The following is a 22441-nucleotide window of genomic DNA, read 5'->3' on the forward strand; positions in this document are numbered from 1 at the left end:
ATGGACGTAGCAGAATAAACAAATAGAGATTTTATAAGAAGTATAATCCAGGGCTGGCCCCGTGGCATAGTGGTTGAGTTCGTGTGCTCTACCTCGGCAGCTGGGGTTCGCAGGTTCAGATCCCGGATGTGGACCTAGCACCGCTCATCAAGCCATGCTGTGGTGGCATCCCACATAAAATAGAGGAAGATGGGCACAGATGTTAGCTCAGCAACAATCTTTCTCACACTAAAAAAGGAAGTATAATTAATATGCTCAAAAGGGTAAGAGAGCATACTGCATTTGTGAGATTAAAACAGATTTTATGAGGAAAAAAATAAAACATGAGAAAAGGAAAATATATGACTGTTGAAAGACACTTACTGGATTTTTTTCCCCTGAATATCAGAATAGGCGTAGCTGAAGGACAAATTAGTGAGCTGGAAATCTGAGTCTTGATATCATCCCAAGACTTAGGGTTGTTAGATATTGGAAAAAGAGATGTAAAGTATGGGGGGAAATTGGCACTTCTAACATTAAAAATAATAGAAATTCCAGAGGAGAGCTCCAAGGGAATATATGGAATGAAATATTCAAAGAAATAATTGAAAGAAAAGTCCTAAGATTTCAAAAGGAAGAAGAAAGAAAAGACATATTTCCTATGAAGGAAAATGTTTAGCAAGATGAATGGAAAAAAAAACCCAGTCCTAAACCATCAGGGAGAAACGTCAGAACACCGATAAAAGAGGAAATCCTAAAAGCTTCTAGGTGAGATTCATTGTACTTTCCTTAGTAGCACTGAGTGTGGGTTTAAAAAAAGTGAAGCAGTAATCTTAAAATTTGGAGAGAAAATTATTTGGAACGTAAAATTCTTCTCCAGTCAAATATCGTTCAAGTTTTAGGGAAAAATAAAAACGTTTTCAGACACACAGGGTTCAGAAAGTTTACCACCCTCAAACCCTCTCTGAAAGAGTTACTAGACAATTTATGCCTGAAAATTGGTCCAAGAGGAAGATGAGCGAGTCAAGAAAGAGTCATGAGCAAGTCAAACAGTGAAGCTTGCAGTTCAGCCGAACTAAGTGTTATTATTGGAAGATTTTAATGAAAAATTGGAGTTAAAGCCAAGAGAGCCTCGGCTTGAGAGGTAGAGAGGGAGATTGACAAGAAGAGAAAGAGAATAAGGAAGTAAAATACTGCCAACGTTCTTAACTTGCTTGGAGTGAGCACTTAGATCTTGGTTAACTCGGTTAACTTGGTTAACTCTTAATGTTAATGGAAAACTTTAAGGGTAAATATGTATGTTGAAAAACTCAGATAAACCAGATATAGGCTATGTAACTACTGAAATGTTAGGTTAGCATAGAACAAACAGGACTTAATCCAGCTAATGTCAGGAAAGTGAAAAAACGTAGACAGTAAAAAGCAGGGTGAATAGAAAACAGGAAACAGGCAGAAACCGATCTAAACAAATTAGTAACACAATAAATTTGAGTGAGTTATATTCATTTAGTAAATGAGATTCTCACAGTAAGTTTTTTAAAATGGAAAACAAGCCACGTTGAAGAAGTGGGCATCTGAACATTTCAGAACATATTTATGAGAGACCCAACCTAGAATAACGCAAGAAGTTGAAAATCAAAGAAGTGAAGCTAACGTACTAGATGAATTCGACAAAAGAAGCAAGGAGGCATATTAAAATCAGATATTCAAATCAAATTTTAAGAATTCGGGTTTAAGCCTTAAAAGGGCTAAAAAGAGATATTTTAGGCAACAGTATGTGTAGAGCACTTTGCACAATGCTTGGCACATAATAAGCAATCAAAAACTGAAAAATTAGTCATTCCAACTATAATCGCTACCAGTAATAGGATAAGACCAAAGTGGTGCTCAAAGGGAAATTAAACTCATATTAATGAGATATAAACGAAACACAAACAAAGTTAAATAGGCCAGTGAAACCTAAATTGAAGTTTCTAAAGAAACCAATGAAATGTCGTTAAGAAAAAAGACAATATTAGTTAAAATGATAATTGGATGTATTTTAAAACCGTGGAAGTGCTAACATGGAGCCGTGTAAACAGGTTGCAAGCTGGTAAAAGACATCTATTACTTCTGACTTGTTCTGGTCTGCTTTTGACCTGGACTCTACATTGCTTTCTATTTAAGCAAATTGTTTTTTTATTTAAAAAATATAAGCAGTAAATTTTCAAATCATAAAAAAGTAAGCTCTTCCTGATTAGGTGCGTTCAAATTGTTCTGGAACTCCCTCGTAGAAATTCTAAACCCTTCTTTAATTTGCAGCACATTTACACAGCATCTTTGCTTTTGGCATTGCCGTTCTTGAGCTGGTTGACAGCTTCTTCCCCGTCCAAACCAGCTGTCCACGTGAGCATCTAGGACACAGCCACTGGCTCCCTGTCCAGGAGAGGAATTCCTTTACTGAAGTTTTACTTTATGGGAAAAAAGAGAATGAGATCTGAACCCTTCCAAAGTGATTTAATTCCTGACAGCTTGGCCCAACGTTAACGAGTGATAGGATTTTTCTGTGGAAGGCGTCAGAGGAGCTTGCTGGCACTGAAATGTTCAGATGCCCACTTCTTCAACATGGCTTGTTTTCCATAGTCCTTCATCAGTAGTTGACTTGATCAACACTGGCCACAAAGCGGTTCTGAATGTCTAGGAGTTTATGTGAAGGAAGAACAGAACTCTGACCCCTCAAGAAGTGTAGCTTGGGGTTATCCATACCTGGAACGCATCCAGGAGCACTAGGGAATTGAGAATTTAATTCCTCAGGCCCAGAAGGTATGCTAAATAGTGTAATTACTTATTATTGTATTTTGAAATTTAAAAATAGAATAATGACTAAATGTGGTTTGGCGTATACATAATAAAATACTATGTGGCTTGTTTATAAATTAATTACATTGGTAACATTATTAAGTAAGTAAAAAAAGGCAGAATACAAAAACATCTGTATAACTATCACAACTTTTTGGAAATATACATATAAAAATATTAGAAATAAATATACTAAACTGTTAATTGTGCTTGTCTCTGGGGTAGTATGATTATCAGTGATTTTTTTTCTTCTACTCTTTGTATTTTCCATTTTTTCAATAATAAGAATATTGCTATCATAATAGAAAACAATTAAATAGAATTTCTTTTTTTTAACTTCAATAAAATGTTTCCAGTTATACTTCTCTGGCGTGACTTATGCAGGTGTCCTCTCCCAGGGCACAGCCATCATTTCTGTGAAAAGTCTTCCTCTCAGTAAAAGATAAAAAGCAACTAGTGGCAAATACTTCCCGTATGACGTAATACCCAGAATTCCAACACTCCAGCAAGACACAGAAAAGATGCCAGAGGGCAAACAGGACTTATCCGGGGATCAAATTTCCTTTCCCATCTTTGGCCTCGCTGACCTTTTGCAAGGGTCAGAGAGAGCAATGTCTGGACTGCTAACCCGACGATTTCCACTTCTCTCCCACTGCCCGTCCTGACAGTCTTGTTCTGCTACCGTCCACACCCAATTAAGATAACTGCTTTATAAATTTCCTCTGAAGAAGCTCTTTGAAGAGATGGATTTAAAAATAGCTCATCCAAGGTTATAGAAAAAAAATGTGGGCACAGACGATGGTTCCCTTAGGTCAGCCATAACCTAGTCTCTGATAGTTGATTTACTATAAAGAGATGAAAAGGTAAAGTATTAGTTACATATTTTGATGGGATTGCTTGCAAAGTAGGACACACCTACAACTGACTCAAAATGTCTTTCTTAAAATTTAATGCTATCTAGTGGAATAAAACCAAGAAAAAGGCCATATGAACACAAATAAAGCAATTTTATGGTAGCTTCCTTGTTCCAGGGAACTAGTACCAAAGAATCTTACAGATAACCACTGAAAATCAAAACCGCACACAGACCCGCAAGAACCACCCTCAATACAGCCCCTTCAATGTAAGATGATGCTTGTATTAAAAACAGGCTTTACATTTATTTAGAACTCTTCAGAATGGTTTGAGCATCTCTTTATTTTCTACAAATTTCTCCCTCTGTCCAGAAGAATTACGTTACCTCTGACTTAGAATACTTTTCACAGAATGCTTATAAAGCTAAAGAGGGATTTTATTTAAGCTTATAATTCAGGGTAAGTGAATTGAAGTTAGATTGACAGGCTGAGTAGGTGACATTGTATTAAATGGGTCTCTCTCTTTTTTTTTTTTACAAGCAAGTTAATTTTTATTAAAGCAAAACCCACTTGACCATTTAGATAACATAAATAATAAGTTCAGGGGCCCAGAGAGATTGTGGCCAAAATCTCAAACAGTACAAAAACCCTGCAGATAGATAGGGTCCAGTGTTTCTTTCAGCTAAGTATCCCCTTGTTTAAAGACTGTTGAGCAATAACACTTTGCATACTGTACTGCAACTTTGTCCAAGATTGTTGCTTTACTAATACTACTGTGGGAAAAAAAAACTCATTATAGTTTCGAAATTCATTTGAATTGCCACTTTGGCTTATTTTAAAGCAAAAATAGCACTCCATTTTACAGGGGAGGAAAGGAAACTAACATTGGTTGAGACCCTGTAATGTCCCAGGCAATACGTTACGTTCTCTAAACATCCTCCAGTCTACATTCTATTTCTGACTTCTTGTGAGAAAGTTGAGTGCTTTCTACCATTCTGAACCAATGTTCTTTATTAATATTATTCCAACAAGGGTATAAATAAACATAGTCTGTGTAATAAAACCCTAAAACAAAATTGAATTTGAGTGAAATACAGGGGAACCAATTGAAGAAAAGAACTTTTGAACTGCAATGCATGCAGAGAAGCTTTCAAATAGAGCTCATCCTTTCCCTTCACCTGAGCTGTCATGCTGGAGGGAAAATCTATAAATGCAATAGAGTGGAGACGCCTTCAGTCAAAGTACACACCTTGCTAGACATCACAGGACTCATACTGGAGATAAACCTCATGAATATAAATGCATATGGAAGGGTCTTTACCCATGGCGCATCCCTTATTAAATATCAGAGAATTCATCCCAAATAGAGACCTTATGGGTGTAATGAACTTATTCAACCTCAGAGAATTCATAGTAGATAAAAGACCTTATGGATTTGGCAAATGTGGGATTTTATAGCCAGGCTTCATTCTATATCTTAGTTCAAACCTAAAGTTGCCAACCTGGTTTAATATATTCTGGAAAATATAATAAAACAAATTTTCCTGGATAATGTGAAACGTTCCATTACCTTTAGAGCCTTTTATGCCAGTATTAGTAGTGGGAAAAAAATCTCATTAAAATATAAGACCTCTATTGCCTATGTCCTTACTCTTAGTATTTTTTCAAACTGTAATAAGATCATCTAGGTCTTCATTCTGAATTATAGTAAATATAAATTGAATGCCTTTCTTTATTCTTTTTATCTGAAAATGATTTGCTTATTGCAAAGCAAATATGTAAAGTAACACTCAAAAGTTCCTCCATGCTAATCTCATTCCTCCGTGTTAAAATGTTGGCATATATGCTGCCATGTATTCATTCAGAAATTTTTCTGTGATCCATACCAAAAACACCCAATGTTAGAATCACATTTTATATACTATACTACAACTCGATTTTCTGAAAACTTAACAACATATTATGAATGTCTCTTCTAGTCTAGTGTGCGCATACAGTATATAAATGTATGCATGTAATTTTCATTTTTATAGTTACTGCCAAATTACCCTTTGAAGAATATATATCATTGTCTTTTTTAAGGTTTTTAAGATTTCAGCTTTATTGAGGTATGATTGATATATAAAATTATAAGATATTTAAAATGTGTATGTGATTTGAAAGAATTCTCTTCATCTAGTTAATTAACACATTCATCACTGCACGTATTTATCTTTTTTTTGTAAGAACATTTAAGTTCTATTCTCTCATATCATTCTTAAAAGTATTAAAGTTTGAGCTGATTAAAACATAATTAATTTTATTCTCAAAGCATTCTAAAACAGCTGATAGGAAGGACCATCAGCTTTCCAGCTAAGAAACTTTTTAAAATTACTTTGCTTACAAAAATATTTCTCTTTCTTGACACAAAAAGCAGAAAGTCATATTTAAAAAAATATGAATTAAATATTATTGTGACCTTACTACCTCTAAGGAACAAAGTTGCCTTAAGGCATCTTATTGATTATTAAACTTTTTTTCTGTGTTCCAGCTTCACCCCACTCTATTATAAATAATTGATACGACTGTATTTATAATAAATAGTATAGGAGCTTTCTTTAGAATTAGTCATCAAAAAATAAATGTAAATTGCTATGTTGTCGAGAGCTCTCGCCCCTGGGCAGACATTCCTTCAAATGTGGTTCACATAGAACCACAGTACGGTGGGGAAAACATAATTTAAACCATAGAGAAGTAACACTCCTTTTCAGGGAAATTGCCATGCCATTCTAGATGTTGCTAAAACTATAGAGCTCCTCAAATACCGCTGCTGGCCTCAGAGACTTGGTTATGTCATGATTTTCCTTCATGTGATTATTACTTTAGGAGAGAGTCAAGCGCCATATCACTTTTGTTACTGGAAATGACCACAACTTTGCAACCTTAGAGATGGGAACTCGGAAGTCCAGGGACCTTCTCCGAGGTCCCTCGTAGTTGATGGAGCTCTGGGCTCCCCTCGAGGATGCCTTGCCTCACTAAGATCGAGCCAGTGATTATACAAATTCGTGAAGAATGAGCTTGTGCTGCTAACAGGCTCCTACTGAATTTTTAATAAATGTAAGATCATTTGTTCAAAGCAATGAGACCTTTACAAAATGGTTTTTCAGATTTATCTCTGCTTCTTTCTCTTCAAAGCAAACTAAACTTTCCATTTCACTTGATTATAAATATTTGGGTTTCTAAAGAAAATAGCTTCACTTTTGTCATCTTGCAACAGTTAGAATGTGAAAAACAAAGACAAATGTAGAGTAAAATTGAGTATGTTGCACTTTAAAATAAAGATTGAAAAGAAGACAGTCTAAATCATGTCTCATGATTCTAAATAATTAATTTAGATTAATCTAGAAAAGTTATTAATTTATGACTAATAATTAAGAGAAAAAGACTACTAATCTCATTTCTCACTTGAATAGAAGGTTCTTTTAGTCCATGACAATTCTATCGTTTTTGATTTAATTGTTCACTTTAAAAATGCTCCGAAGCAGATAGATGCCTAAAAGGAGTTATCATATGCATCATTTATAACCTTAGCTTGCTTTGTGGACCAGTAGGCTGAGTGGTTTAATTGGGATAAATGGAGCGAGTAAAAGACCAATGAACCAGTGTGAAATTTTCTTGAACGAGTCAAGAGAGGTTCCTGGTTAATTTACGGTGGTGCAAGAGTATTATGAGCTGCTTCAGAAAGTTATTTATTGTGCTCCCTGAATGATGGATGTACTCTGTAAAAATACAAAACAATAGGCATTTTCTAAACATCTTGGTCCAAAGTCTATTATAAACTGGAAGGTTCGACATAATCGTGCTGACCCAGCACCCTCTTTAGAACTGTTAACTACTAAAATAACCGCGAGCTGAGAATCAGAAGATCTCAATTTCAGTACCAAACAGGTGGTTCGCCTTAGGCAAGCCACTTACCTCTGTGTCCCAGTTTTCTCCATCTGTAGGCAAGTTAGTTGTGTGAGTAGCCATGGCCGAATTAGATGTGACCGGAAATAAATACGAAGGAGATGTAAGAGTTTTAAAGTATTAAATATTTTTATTCTCTCCTACATATCCAAATACCTATTTGACAAGACCCAGTTTTAATCCCATCTCCTTTTTGAAAACTTAGTAGACTCTTGCCATCTCTTATGACGTTTCATTCTATAACTATTTTTTAATGTGCAAAACACCATACTAACGTTTATGATATTATGATACTGTTTTTTATGGTTGGTTCCCTGTTTCCTTAGTTCAAATTTGATTCCCCACCTCAACTGTAAGTATTTTGAGAATAAAGATTATCATGGAGTAGACACACTACACACAGTAGTGATTAAATTCCTTCTACGGAAAAGCCATAATTGTGAATGGAATGTGTTTAAACATTTGTTCATTACCTAAAATCTCTAGTATCACTTCTTTATTTCAGAATTATTCATTACTAAGTAAATGTTCGTCATTAAAAGTAAAATGTTATGCTCTATAAATCTTTGACTTAATACTCTAACTCTTAACGATTCTCTTTTTTTGTAAGGTGGGACATCTTGGGAGCTGTCATTGGTACGGAATGTGGAACAATAGAATCAGGTTTATCCATGGTCTTCCTCAGAGATGGAGAGAGGAAATTATGCACTCCCTACATGGACACTACTGGTTATGGGAACCTGAGATTTTACTTCGTTATGGGTAGGTACACTTTGAATGAATTTTGTTTACTTAGGGCAGATTCTAGGCTGGTACTTATTCATGAGGAAGTAAGATTGTTTGTTATTTAAAATATAAAATGAAAATTTGTGAAATATGAGTTCTACTCGTTGAGCAAAAGCCCGTGGTGCTCACACCAGCTTCAGACAGGCCCTGCTGGAACCATCCTATAAGAGAGCTGGTCCTGGCGTGCCATGACTAGACCTGAAGACAAAATGCCGTAAGACCTTCCTCTCACCTCTCCTTCAAAGGCGGTATCTAAAAAGACGGTGGGAGAGAAGCTAGAAACAAAGCAATTCTTTTGTTCAAAGCCTCTAGCGTCCCAAAAAAACAATCACCAAAATGAGTCATTTGTTTTCATGGATATGTCATCATTGCCTAACTCTTTTGTTGTGGGAAACTGAGAAAGAAACAGGTTTATAATACTTTATAGCACTTTCATAATTCTCTCTACTTTCTATGTTCGCAAACACATAAAGAAAAAGTGTTCATAAGATGCATTTTTCTTCAGATTATGGTAGAGCAAATAAATAGTTAAAAGTTTGGGAAAATACCCAAGGAGGAATTAAGGGTTGAAATTTGTGACCTCTCAAATTTGTCATTTTAGTCAACAAGAGCGGCAGTTGCTTAGTCTTTCACTGGATGTCATTCCAGAAGTGTGAGTAGGTGTCACATGCCTTCCTTTTTGAGTGACTGGAAAAACACAGGCAACACCTGGAAGTTAAAGAGGAAACAAACATTGTCCCTCTTTGATCTTCCTAGTACAGATGTCAGTGCATCAGGACACGCAGGTCTCCGGAGCGTAGCTTCAGCAGTGGCTCTCTCTTTCTCTCCCCTTCCTCATTTCCTTCAGCTCAGAGCAGCGTGGTAAACTCTAGACCGTGTCATGCTCTCAAACACATTGCCTCTGCGGTACCACCTCATTTCCAGTAATGATCTATCTGATAACAGGGAAGTCGTGGATATAAAATATAGTAATGTCATCTTCCTACCAGAGGATATCCTCACCTTGACTCTCAAATGATTTGTATCTTTAAAGACCTGGAGCTCATTTCCTTTAAATGACTAGAATTCAAACTGGCTCTCATTTTATTAAGAGAGATTCCTGGGAAAACTTAAGCCTCCCTCCAAACATTGTAATAAACATTTAGTATGCCCATCTAATTTAAGTATTTTCCCTTATTACAATTTTTGACATAGTATATTTGAATTCTTTATTTTTGTCATAGTGAGTCATAATAAATCAACCCAATTCAGTGCCTTTATGGAAGAAATCAAGTCATCCTTATGTAAGTGCCTTTATATAAGAGATTAAGGCACCTTTAATTCTTTCTGGAGCAAAGCAGATTATTAATGAATCAAAATAATATTGACCATGAGGGAAAAATTCATTTGAATGAGCCCAAAGTACATTATCCCAAAGAAAAGCATCTCCAGTTAGTTTAAAAAATTAATGAATTCCTGTTGAATATAGAGCACTGTGCTGGGATATATGGAGAATACAATTGGGAAAGTAATGGTACCTTCATCGCAGAGTTGCTGATCAGTGAGTTAATACACGCAAAGCCCTCAAAAACAGTGCCTAGTAAATAGTTAAGACTCTTATATCTCTGTTTTTATACATGTAAAAATTACTTAGAGTGCTTGCCCACAAGTAACATCCAGCTATCGGGGAGAATGCAGTGGGCTGCGATGGAATGAAAATGCTGAGAGAGTGGAGAGGAGGCTCTGGGTGACTGTAGTGGAGGGATTAGGGGAAAGCTTCATAAAGGGAGCAACATTTGAACTCAGCCTTGAAGGATGGACATGACTTGAATTTAATGGGAGAAGAGAATGCCAAGCTAACCCAGCATATTGAGAAAAAAAGCATAAGGATAAAGGTACATGACATGTTTGGGGCTGGGTGATTTTCGCAATATAGTTGAATGGAAAGATATAAGATGGAGCCAGAGTAGGGGTTTTCCTTAATATCATAGTCAGGAGTTTGGATTCTCTTTCTCTAGGCTACATAGAGCCATCAGATGATTCCTGTCAGTTTTGTAACGTATTCTCACCCATGTTTTAGAAAGATAATTCTGACAGGAGCATGAAGGAAAGACTGAAACAATCAGAAATTAGAGGACAGGAGACCAATTAGGGTAAAGTTGCCAGATTTAGAAAAAAAGACAGCTATTTCAATTTGAATTTCAGATAAAGAATAATTATTTGTATAAATATTATTGGTGCAATATATTTTATCTGGCAACCCTAAGTTAGAAGGCGACTGCACTAGTCCAAGCAACCGAGGAATTATGGCAGGGATGGTGGTAATAACGTGAAGGAGGGGACAGAGAATAAAAAACTGAAGAGAAGAAACCAACCGAAGTTCACACCCAACTGACTGTGAGGATTATGAGAACAGTATTGGAGAGGACAGGGCTTTCTCTCCTGGGTGACTGGAAGAATGGTGCAATTCTCCAAGATAGGAAGTGTGAAAAATAAATAAATATATAAACTGCAAGTGTGGAGTAGAAGATTTTGATATTAGATATGTTGAGGTTGAAGCTTCTGGAAGGCTATATGAAGATAGAAATTCTACTCAGGAGCTGAATTATGTTTGAAAGTCCTCAGTGTACAGGTGATACTAGAGCCTCTTCTCCCAAGAAGAAGGCAGAGGAAGCAAGGACGTGAGAAATTCTTAGGGAGAACGCTCATCCAGGCGTAGGTGGAAGAGAACTAGACGAAGGGACTGAGAAAGGACAGAGAAATGCGGGAGGATGGTGCCATTCTGTGCGAAAGGAGGAAGAGAAGACAGTGGTTCAGGGGTGGGATGACAGAGAGGTGATCAGCAGTGTAGGGAATGCCACAGAGAGAGAGGTCAGCCAGGATAAGGGCGGAGAACGCATCAGTGACTTTTGAGAGAGTAGTCCCCATGGTGTGGTGCCTGGGAAGCCAAAGTACATAGAGTTAAAAGAAGTAAAGACACATATCAATGAAAGAGGACTGCTCCCTTAGAAAGTTCATCAGTAGGGGCGGCCTCATGACCAAGTGGTTAAGTTCACTTGCTCTGCTTTGGCGGCCCGGGGTTTCGCCAGTTCGGGTCCTGGGCACCGACATGGCACTGCTCATCAGGCCATGCTGAGACGGTGTGGTCCCACATGCCACGACTAGAAGGACCTACAACTAGAATATGCAACTATGTACTGGGGGGCTTTGGGGAGAAGAAAAAGAAAAAAACAGATTGGCAAGAGATGTTAGCTCAGTGCCAATCTTTAAAAAAAAAAAGTTCATCAGGAAACAGAAGAAAAGAAAAGGGGTCTGGATCTTGAGGAGAAAGCAGAATCCAGCAAAGATGTTTTTAGGATAGGATTGGACAGTAGGGCAGGATACAGTAGGATAAGACTGGACCTATAGAAAAGACTTTAAGACATTGCAAGCTGCTGGAGAACAAAGCAATATGGGAAGAGATTGAAGATATAATGGAGAGTTTATAAATAATGCCTCATTAAATATGGCACCTTAGGAAAACCAGGGGCTGGTTGTTAATCTAGACCAGATCCTACTCCCTCCCTCTTAGGCCCTACCTGTATGTTCTTCCTGGCTTCATTGCTTGATACATATCAATCTGCTGTGACTACCATGTCTACAAAATTTGCTCAGCTTTCCAAATTCAGTTCAAGGTCTGTTTCCTTCATTCATCCATCCATTCATTTATTCAACGCAGATTCATTGAGGACCAGTATCCAGCACTGTTCTTTGAGCCAGAATGCAGTGAACAAGACAAAAATAACCTAACACACATCATTCATTCATTTATTCTTCCTTCAACAAATATTTATTGAGCATCTCCCAGATGCCCAGCTCTCTTAGCCCACACTGTATCTCTGTTCTCTGAATTCTGACTGCAGTGTTGGCAGCACAGCACAGTTTACTGCTAATTATCATTCTTCCATGTATAGTAGTCTTGTTTTCCTTGCTAAATTACAAAGTTTTTGAGGTTGAGGCTTATTTCCCCTTCCAGCCCAGTGTCCTGCACATAATTAAATAACGAAATCACTTTCCTAATATAAATATCTTAAAAGCTGCTTAAAACAGGATTTTAAATATTTTAAAACTGTCCACCTAGTTTTTATTGGAACGTTGTGTACTTTAATTGCTGTACAAAATGCCCTTGGAGTCACACCTTCCCACAATCCATCAAAGGGGATGAAACTGGAGAAGAATCCGTATCTTTCTGTAGGAGCTGCTGTCACTGAAACTTCACAGAACTGATAAATTGCCCCCAGAGGGATCTTTCAGATAAAATCTGTCATCATTTTAAAGTCTTGGCTCCTTTTGGACTTTCTTCTCCTGTCATTCTGGGCTGGAAGAGGCTCCCACGTGTATTTCAGTTCTCTCTGAAAGGCAGGTGGAGTTCACAAACGGTTCTGAAGAGAGCGGAGAAGATTTACGGGGAACAAATTAATGAAATTAGAGATAAGGGGTGGTTCTGTTCCTGTGTCTCTGGGTATGGTGCTCTAAACCCACACTGCCTGTGACCTTTCCCCTTTTTTGTTCTTTTTTGGTAAGTCTTTAGTATGTGCTCAATAAAGAAGTTACATTTTTTAAGTAGGAATTTAATTTTTCCCCCAGAGACTGTCGTTTAGAATGGCTTTACTAGTTATATTTATCATTACATTGAAGTATGTAATGAAACACTAAAAATTATATCAGATGTCGAAATCATAAGATTTTCTCTACCAGTGGTTGCCCTTGAACAATCAACATGTATTAGGATGAGGTCTACATTATCACCGTATCTGGCTCTATTCTCAGTTCGGTAAATATTTATTAAATCAGTAAATATTTATTATATGCCAAGTTACATATGTCTAGCAGATGTAAAATGCCAGATTTCAAGGCTTCGCAAATCCCACCATCCAAGTTACTTCTGTTATGCCCTTTCTTGTACTGATGACATTCTGCCTTACTTCACATGACGTCAGTAATTTCTCTCCAAGCTTAGACCCCAGTTACCCAGGTTGAGCTGGAGCCAGACATTTACAATAATTGACGCTTTCTTTCTTTATATACACAGTGAGTCTCAACCATTATTTGTTGATTTTACTAGATTAATTCTCAGAGGGCAACTTTATTCCAGAGTCTTGAGTTTGCCCTACTGTCACCACAGCGTATTAGCAACAGAAATTGCCTGTAGCTAAAAATTAACATTGATGGTGGTTAATTCAAGAACTGGAGAAATTTTTTTGAAAGGTAGTAATAAAATTAAAAGGTTTAATGTTATAAATTTTGGACCTTAGAGATGGAATGTTTGCCAGGAAAGAGATGTACGTATCTACCCTTCTGCTATTATGGTTGGTGCTGTTTTGAAGGATAATGATGAGTGGGGAGAGGCTTCTAGTTGGACACATAATCCTTTAAAATCCAGGTTATGCAGTCAGTTGACAGAAGCCATCCACAGTAAGGATTATTGGCCAAACAGTAAAGAATAGAGGATCAAGGATTAAAAGACATGACATTAATTCGTGGCTTTCCACCAGTTAGTTAAATGATCTTCAGTTTTAGGTACCAGTTTCTCTGTTACTCAGTTTCATCATCAGGATGATCTTAATTACCTCTCAATTCTGATGTTCCATCATTTCACATGACTATAAAGAAGAGTGACAGGAAGTAAGTTACTCTATGTACCTTCCAAAAATCAAATGAAGTACCAAAAGTAAAAACGAAAAATGTAAAATGAACTGCGCTTAAGATACAAATACCTAATATGTGCTAAAATGTTAAAGATGCTATGTGCAACACTTTAAATAACACTACGTCAGAAATCTTTGATTCAGTGAGTCACTACACTTTTTGTAACACCATAAGCAATAGGTTCTGGACTTTGGCCATAAAGACCTCAAACATCAGGAAGCAATGGTTTATTAAAAAGCAGAGCACATCTTTTTAACGTGGGTTGAGATATCGACATGCGGTTAGGGCTCGTTGCAGACTACGATTTGAGTAATCTCGTTAAGTAAGTAGTTACTTTGGCCTTCACAAATGTCAAGACTTTGATCTTTAGCATGGCCAAGCTGAACTATCTTCATAAAATCATCCTTTGAGTCTGATTAACTTTGGTTAGAGTCATTCTTAAGTGACGTCTAGGTTTCATAATTATTTTTTTTATTCTGAAATTTAACACTGTGTTTGACGTGTTTAGGAATGCAAGTTGGTGCTAACAACTTAAATTGGTTGTGCAGGAGGAATCTGTGACTCTGGAGATTCTCATGAAAATGACATCATCCTGTACGCAAAGATCGAAGGAAGAAAAGAGCACATTGCGCTGGATACCCTTTCCTATTCCTCGTATAAGGTACACATGCCAATCTGCATGCCACGTGACCCACCCCCGACCTCCCTAGACAAGTCCAGGCCCAAACCGTGAAGACCATGCTGGGTGCAGAGGATAAATCTCTCTTCTTCCAGCACAGAAAGATGCCAGATTTCTTTAAAAGTGACACGAGCAATTTAACATTCACTTTTTCCCCAATGCAAACGATAATTGAGGTTATATCAGGAAGAATGAATCACAGCCTATCAGAGACAATAAGGTAGAGCCCAATACTCTGACTGACAGTTATTCTTGTCCCCATGAAAGCCCTAAAAGTGGCTTTAATTATGCAGCCTCACAGACTTGCTATCAGGCATAATGAGTATTTATCCTGCATTCCAAGATTTCCTAGGCAGAAGAAATTACAAAAGTACAGATTGTTATTACCTTTGCTTTTTTCTTTGCTAATGAGAGCCAGGGGTTGACCTTTTCCTTTGCCTTTTGGATTTGGGACAGGTGTTGGCTCTGGTTATTGGCACACATTTTCAAAATTATCTGTGTTGCTTGTCATAAGATATAAAATTATTCTTTTCAAATCAAAGATTTATTTGTATGGCACACTCATACGTTCATTATAGCTAGCCTCTCCACACTGATGGTACCCTCGGTACTTTAAAGAGCTTGAAGACAGCCAGCATCTAGCATCTCATGGTTTCAGTTAGGAAGACAGGAGATAAACAACGAGGCTAGAATAGGGAACAAACAGAGAAAGTATCCGGCGCACTCCACTTGCCGGGGTCACCCAAGTTATACCATTTGGAAATTCACAATGGACTGTTTTTCCAGCTGTGACTAAGTAGGGTTACACCTGCCTTGGTCCTCTGCATGTCTCAGGCCAAATCAATTATGTAAGTTATCACGGATCAATTCATTGGCTCTGGCTGTTTCTGCTTAGAGGTTTATTTTCAGAATACCTCGTTTGGCAAACCATGAGTACTACACAAATCCACTTTAAAAGAGGACTGATGATAAAGTGTAAATGTCAAGTAGATAAAATGGATACACATCCTTTGATAACTTTTAAAGACCTTACACCAATTTATCTTCAGGCAGAGAGGGCCTGATCAGTCACACACTAGAGTTCCAGGTGTCTGCAAAGGAAGAATTCTGAGTAACTAAAACAAATGCCCCCTGAGGACAGCATCTTCTATGTGAAATAACAAATGGAATACACAGGACGTTGCCTGGTGCTTAATAAAAGGCAGTTATGTACATAGTATCTGCAAGACTGAATCTACGAGAATTCACGCAGGCTCACATGGGGAGGATTATGAGTGATTTTGGTTTCCTTTTCTTTGAAGGTTCCATCTTTGGTTTCTGTAGTCATCAATCCTGAACTTCAGACTCCTGCTACCAAATTTTGTCTCAGGCAAAAGAACCATCAAGGACATAACAGGAATGTCTGGGCTGTAGATTTTTTCCACGTCTTACCTGTTCTCCCTTCGACAATGTCTCACATGATACAGTTTTCCATTAATCTGGGATGTGGAACTCATCAACCTGGTAACAGGTAGGAAGCCCTATTTTGTGAATGTGTGAACTAATTAAAAATGAATGCATGGGGGTCGGCCTGGTGGCATAGTGGTTGGGTTTGTGAGCTCCATTTCGATAGCCCAGGGTTCATAGGTTTGGATCCCGGGCACAGACCTGTTCACCACTCATCAAGCCATGCTGTGGCAGCATCCCATATACAAAGCAGAGGAAGGTTGGCACAGATGTTAGCTCAAGGACTATCTTCCTCACACACAAAAAAAGGAATACATGGACTTTGCTATTAAATGAGAACAAGTTCTCAGTAGGTTCTCAGCTGGATTTTTAATAAAATATCCATTAGTAAAATACACACTTTCCCCAAAAGAAAGGTTCTTCAGTTAATATGCAGAGTATGATTGGATAGATTTTAAGTAAAAGTGACTTCATTCTGAGAGCTTGGTCTTAGGTATCAGAGGTGCTTGCACATGATGTGGCAGCCATCCATTCCTACAGATTGTGAGAGAGAAGAAAAAACTAACAACTGGAAGAAAAGCTTGACCTCATGTTGGTTAGTGACCCCCTAATAAAAGGCACAGAAATCAATTAACACTTCAAGAGCTGTAATTTCTCAGTTTCACTTGCTGAAGTGTTGCTCGTGTCCTTTCTAAGAACTTTGTAGTCTCACGTTCACAGGATGAAGTGGCAGTGTGAGACGTGGTAATTGCGTTGCCATCTATCAAATTCAAGAGCCGCAACTCAAGCTACCATTTGTTGTCTTTAAAACGTAGTTCGTTTCTATAGCAGTAATTTAACCATTTGCCCTTTGAAGGCTGGCCAGACTTCAGTGGAGGAGAAAACAATCATTTGGGAAACAGCATCTTAAAATTTTTTACACTCCTTCTACAAATGTTTAATGCACTTAGCCATAGATGAATAATTTCATTTTGTTTGTTATCTCTGCCCCTTTTTTGTTGTGCTTGTTTTGGTACTATCAGTGTCAGTTTAGAGTTTTCTACCAACCATGGGCGCTCCTGGTCCCTCATTCACACCGAGTGTTTACCTGAGATCTGTGCTGGACCCCACCTCCCTCACAGCACTATCTACTCCTCTGAAAACTACAGTGGGTGAGTAGATGCTCTCTAAGATATCAGGAGATGTGAATTCATCTTGCAGACTCAAAGTCAATGAGTAATCTTGAGACTAGTATTTTTGACGTGGTAGATAAGGAACCTGCCTTCTCTTTTTCTGCCGACTTAGGAATGTTCTCGTTAAAAAAAAAAACAGTAATTTTAGTAAATCTGATGCAAGATCACAATTTTTAGGGTCATCCATTCTTTCAGTACTTGGCTGTTTTATGTTGGATTACATAAATTTAAATTCTATATATAGTGAACCTATAGTTATTGCTAAAAGGCTTATTGCCAAAATATGGATAGATGAAGCATAGAGAAGTGAAAGAAAGTTAAGCTTTGGCAATAAACCTGGGTTCAAATCCTGATTCTGCCATCTACTTGGATCATGACATTTACTCTCTCTAACTTTTCACTTCTCTCCCCGTTGGTTACGATACACCCCTTTGGTACACCCCTTTGAGGGCTGTTAAGAGAATTAAAGATGACTGTGTAAAATACGTGCCACTTTATTGAATAAGCACTAGATAAATAGTAAAAATATTTCCAAGGATAACAAAATTAAGTTGAGAATTATTGTCTTTCTTAGCCTCTCTTTAAATGTGCGTAGGACTAGGGGATAGCGAAAAATAGAGAGTACTCAATGCTAGTCAGCACCCCATCTCTGCGCAGATGCTTGTCCTAGAATAATATCTAAGGTCTGAGTATTGATGCAAAATTTCTAAAAAGAATGTCTAAAAACAAAATAAATATCACTTGCTGTTAAGAACAAACCCACTATTCTAGCATGATTTTTTTAGAAGTCACGTGTCTGTTTTAAAACCATAAACAAACTCTACAAGTGAATTTAAAGCATTTATTACCAAACTTTAGTGCTCTGCCAAGCACACAAAGACTAGAACATCAAAAACATGTAAAACAGATTCAAAAGATGGGAACATAGTTGCGAAGCTGTTTTGTGCTAAATTTCTTGCAGGTGGAACCGAATAACGATCCCCCTTCCCAACGCAGCACTAACCCGGGACACCAGAATTCGCTGGAGACAAACGGGACCAATCCTTGGAAACATGTGGGCAATTGATAATGGTTAGTTTCTGCCTGTCATAATCACATGCCATTGATGCAGAGTCTTCCTGTGCTTTTGTTCGTGAGCACAGACTTAATCACGTTTCTAAGTCATGGTCTTGCGATTCATTAAACGCCCTTTCTTCCCCTTCTCTTTTGCATTCTGTTAGAAGCCCAGGGATGCACAATCAGAAAAAAAAGGCAGCGAAGTCAGCAATATTAGATGCTAGAATGTTTCAACATACATAATTTAAAAATGCATGAAGCCCTGAAACTCAAATTCGCAGTTGATGACGAGGGATATCCTAACATTTTCTTTGAATGTTTTATACAAAATTAACATAAATACTTACCATACTGCATGTGTTAAAATAAGACCCATTCTTCTCTTAGTAACTGCTGCAACATCTGGAACGCTTATCGTTTAGATGCAGACACCACACATAGGAAACATCATCGCTAAAATGAAACTTCTAGAGTGAAACTTCTACCTCCTTTTCAGAAAACAGTATAAAAGGAAAATTTAGATATACATAAAATGTCCTTTGTTATTTTTAATTTTTAAGTGAATTGTTCGTAATTTTTTGCTTAACTTTAAAGCCAGTATTACTTATGCCAAGTGCACGTGAGAGAAGATATTTTAAGCTATCGGGATGCATGACTGTGAATTTCTTATATTTGTTGTTAATAGTCAGCTCTTTGGTTTTCTAATAATTCTAATTACAGGCAAATTCATAGATTTCCTGTTTTCAGAGAGTATATAAATTTGACTACAGGGTTATACTACAAGGAAGTAGAAAGAGAGGGAAGGAGAGACAGAATGTCAATACTTATGAAATTTAGCACAGCCAGTGACTTGTGTCGATTTTGTAAAGTAGGAAAAGCCTACACCATTGTTTAATGCTGGTTTTCCAGGTCTTAATAATTTTTCGGTTATTTTTGAATAATTTAAAAATTGATACACAATTAAATACATTCTTGAAACTCAGGAATAACTTCAGGCAAGATAATTTGCTGATGAGCCAATGTAAATTCTGTAAACGATCTGTATTCAGAGAAGACCAATAAAGGGCCCAGACTTCAAAGGCCATATGAAGTATGTGGACGTCAACACCGTGCATTTGCAGAAACATCTAAAGATGAATTTGTTAAACTGGAGTTTCTCCACTGGTAGAACGTGTTGCCTAGCGTTTGAGTTACCACACCAGTTAATGAGCTCTAGGGCATAAGTGTGTGCCTCTGAATTAGTGGGATGGAGGTGACTTCCCTGCTGTCATACTTTTCAAGGGTCCCATAATGAACTTATATTACTGTGATGATGATAAAAGAAATGAAAAAACCAATAATGAAATAAAGCCCATGAGGATATCCAGAGTGCAATGAAGCACATACAAGCCTATGAAAAGATCTAAATTTCCTAAAGAAAGCTCTTACGACATGATTCCAAGTCAGACAGTGTTTACTCTATATCCCGAGTTCCCACCGTCAGCCTCTGAGTAGAAGGAGTAGAGGTGAAGATATGTGGAATGAGCATGGTGAACAGTATGTGTCAAATGCCCAACGTGGGGCAGAAATCTCTTCAATTCTGTTATCATCCAAAGTGAAGGTTTCAAAAAACAGGACCTGCTGTCTGACTTCTTCGTAGTGCAAGAAGAGGACACACACTCACTCTTTCCGGAGAGAAATGTGTGCCAACTTGCCAAAGAACACCCCTGAAATCTCTCCTGTTTCACTATAGCATTCTAAAATTATGTCAAGGAAAACAAACCTAGAGAAAAAACCAGGTCAATATCCTGCTTGTGTTATGTATGCTCTTCCTTCGTGGTGAGGCTAGCTCCTGCTAGTGAGTAAAGAAAGTACTTTGGAAATTATCCTGAAATTCTTTGCAAAATGGAAAATCCTAGAGCAAAGTATGTTTGTTATCACTTTTTAATGTTTTCAACTCGATTACATTAATGGTAATATTGAAGAAAACAAATCTGTCCTTTCCACACTCTTAGGAAAAAGGAGCTTGTAAAATTACTCATGCTGTGAGTCCTAAAGGCTCCATCGCTAGCAGGAAGAGTTGACAACAAAACTCTTAATTACAGTTTTTTTCATTGACTTGGAAAGTCTTGGTTTATTGTGGAATTTTTTTGCAATGGAAGCTTTTTGAACTATGACATGGGTACACCATAGGGCAGTCTCCGGAGGGACCCTGCAGAATGCAATGAGCCACTCACAGGACTTAGAGCAAATCCTACCGCAGCCATCAAATCAAGTGTGCTGGGAAAACAATCCATACGCTTTCCAGGCTAAAGAAGAACGAAGCCCCGTTCTGCTTCCTCGGCACTCGGGGTCCAGTGGAGCCCATCAAGGCAGGTGGAGCAGGAAGGACATTTGACCCCAGTAGGGCGATGAGATGATCATAACCATATGGTGCCAGGCAGCATGCTAAGTATAAAACATTTCATTTATTCTTTCCTTCAAGCAATATCACCCCACTTTAAAGAACAGGAACATCGAGGCTTAGATAGAATAAATCACTATCCAAAGTTTCCCAGGTGAAGCCAGAATTTGACTCCGGGGTTGTTTGACACCTAGAACCACTCAGCCTGTCTAGAAATCTAATCTCTTCCTCACCCATCAGTTTCCTTTAGCAAGAGTTGTTGCTGCCCTGCTTTGTATCGCATTTGAATGACTGTACCTATTCATTGGCTCCAGACAATAAGTGCTTATAGGAACATAGCCCACAGGAAAGTTTATTTTAAAATAAAGTCGTTTAACTATTTTGACATGATTACAAGCCAGAGAAGAGCATGATAATGGATGATAAATTTGTTCATGCCTGAAACTGACTACGTGAGGTTTTAGTAACCATTGCCTGTAACTCCTCATTGGTTTGTTCCATGTTTACACTGTTTGGTGCGTTATTGATTGTATTGATTATCAAAAGGCTTAATATCTTTAAATGTATTTGAGTTTGAGTATCTCAGAACCTACCGTTCGACAACGAGGAGCCCTTTTCTCAGTATTCTAAAGATTAAAATTTAGATGTGTAACATCTTTATCAGTCATGCCCACCATTTAGGAAAATATCTGCATTATAGGTTTACGCTCAACAGCAGATTTTAACTCCCCATTTCAGGAAGAATGGATTAATATGTAGAAATGTATATAACAATCAGGATATTTCCCAATGTTACAGATTTTCCCCAGAGAAGAATGGAAATTGTAGTTTTTAAAATTAAATTATAACTTCTCCATTGCACGACCTATCAAATTGACCCTTTGTAAATTCTTTATTTCTACCTAAAGAAATTAAACTTTGTAGAAAGTTCAAGACAGAAGCATTAATATTCTGCCTGAAATCGTTTCAGCTGAAGAGTCTCCATTAAGGAACCCAAATTACATATTTCTACTTTCTTTTGCTATGAAACATTAAGATCTTGAAAGAATTATTTGAGTCAGAACAGTTCCGGCAGATTTGTAGCTAAGCACTTACCTTGTCCCACAGCAGTCTATGTGTCACCTGGATTCCTGCGCACAGCGTACATACAGTGAGCTAGATGTCATGAGTATTAACTTCACAAAATTGTTTCACAGGCTGCTCGTGTTCTTGGTTTTTCCAATTGTTTTGCCGTTTTTTACATGCTGTCTTTTGCCCTGCAGTTTATATTGGTCCATCGTGTCTCAAATTCTGTTCTGGCAGAGGACAGTGCACGCGACATGGCTGCAAGTAAGCATTTTAAAATAATGTTTATACTTCTCTCTTTTGATTTGAAGCCACAAGTCATTTTAATATGTTTTGATTTCATTTTTAGGCTTTTGAGGTCTTTTTAAGACCTAAAATAAGATACTCCAAGTGAAATTTAAGTGTAGTAGAATATTAAGTGTATTTTGTAATTGGAAGTTGATTAATAAATAAATTTTCTATTACGCTAAATTGTGAATAAATTTAGCATACCTCATGTAAATTTGTGAACAAATTTGAATTCCTCAGAGCTTGATGACTGCTTTTTCTGTCTTTAGTTATATTCTTCAAT

At 37.4% G+C, this 22441-nt stretch overlaps 1 protein-coding gene across 2 annotated transcripts in view; it reads left to right on the top strand.

Moving 5' to 3' along the window:
- RELN (reelin) overlaps positions 1 to 22441 on the top strand; it is a 466017-nt gene that overhangs the window by 287752 nt on the left and 155824 nt on the right. For both annotated transcript variants that reach the window (XM_070505680.1, XM_014831901.3), the window contains exons 12-17: positions 8227 to 8378; positions 14618 to 14730; positions 16050 to 16258; positions 17217 to 17345; positions 18328 to 18437; positions 22068 to 22134. In XM_070505680.1, the coding sequence (XP_070361781.1) occupies positions 8227 to 8378; positions 14618 to 14730; positions 16050 to 16258; positions 17217 to 17345; positions 18328 to 18437; positions 22068 to 22134 (780 nt within the window). The remainder of the gene's footprint in view (positions 1 to 8226; positions 8379 to 14617; positions 14731 to 16049; positions 16259 to 17216; positions 17346 to 18327; positions 18438 to 22067; positions 22135 to 22441) is intronic.

Source organism: Equus asinus, chromosome 1, assembly GCF_041296235.1.
Source record: "Equus asinus isolate D_3611 breed Donkey chromosome 1, EquAss-T2T_v2, whole genome shotgun sequence".
Lineage (NCBI taxonomy): Eukaryota > Metazoa > Chordata > Mammalia > Perissodactyla > Equidae > Equus > Equus asinus.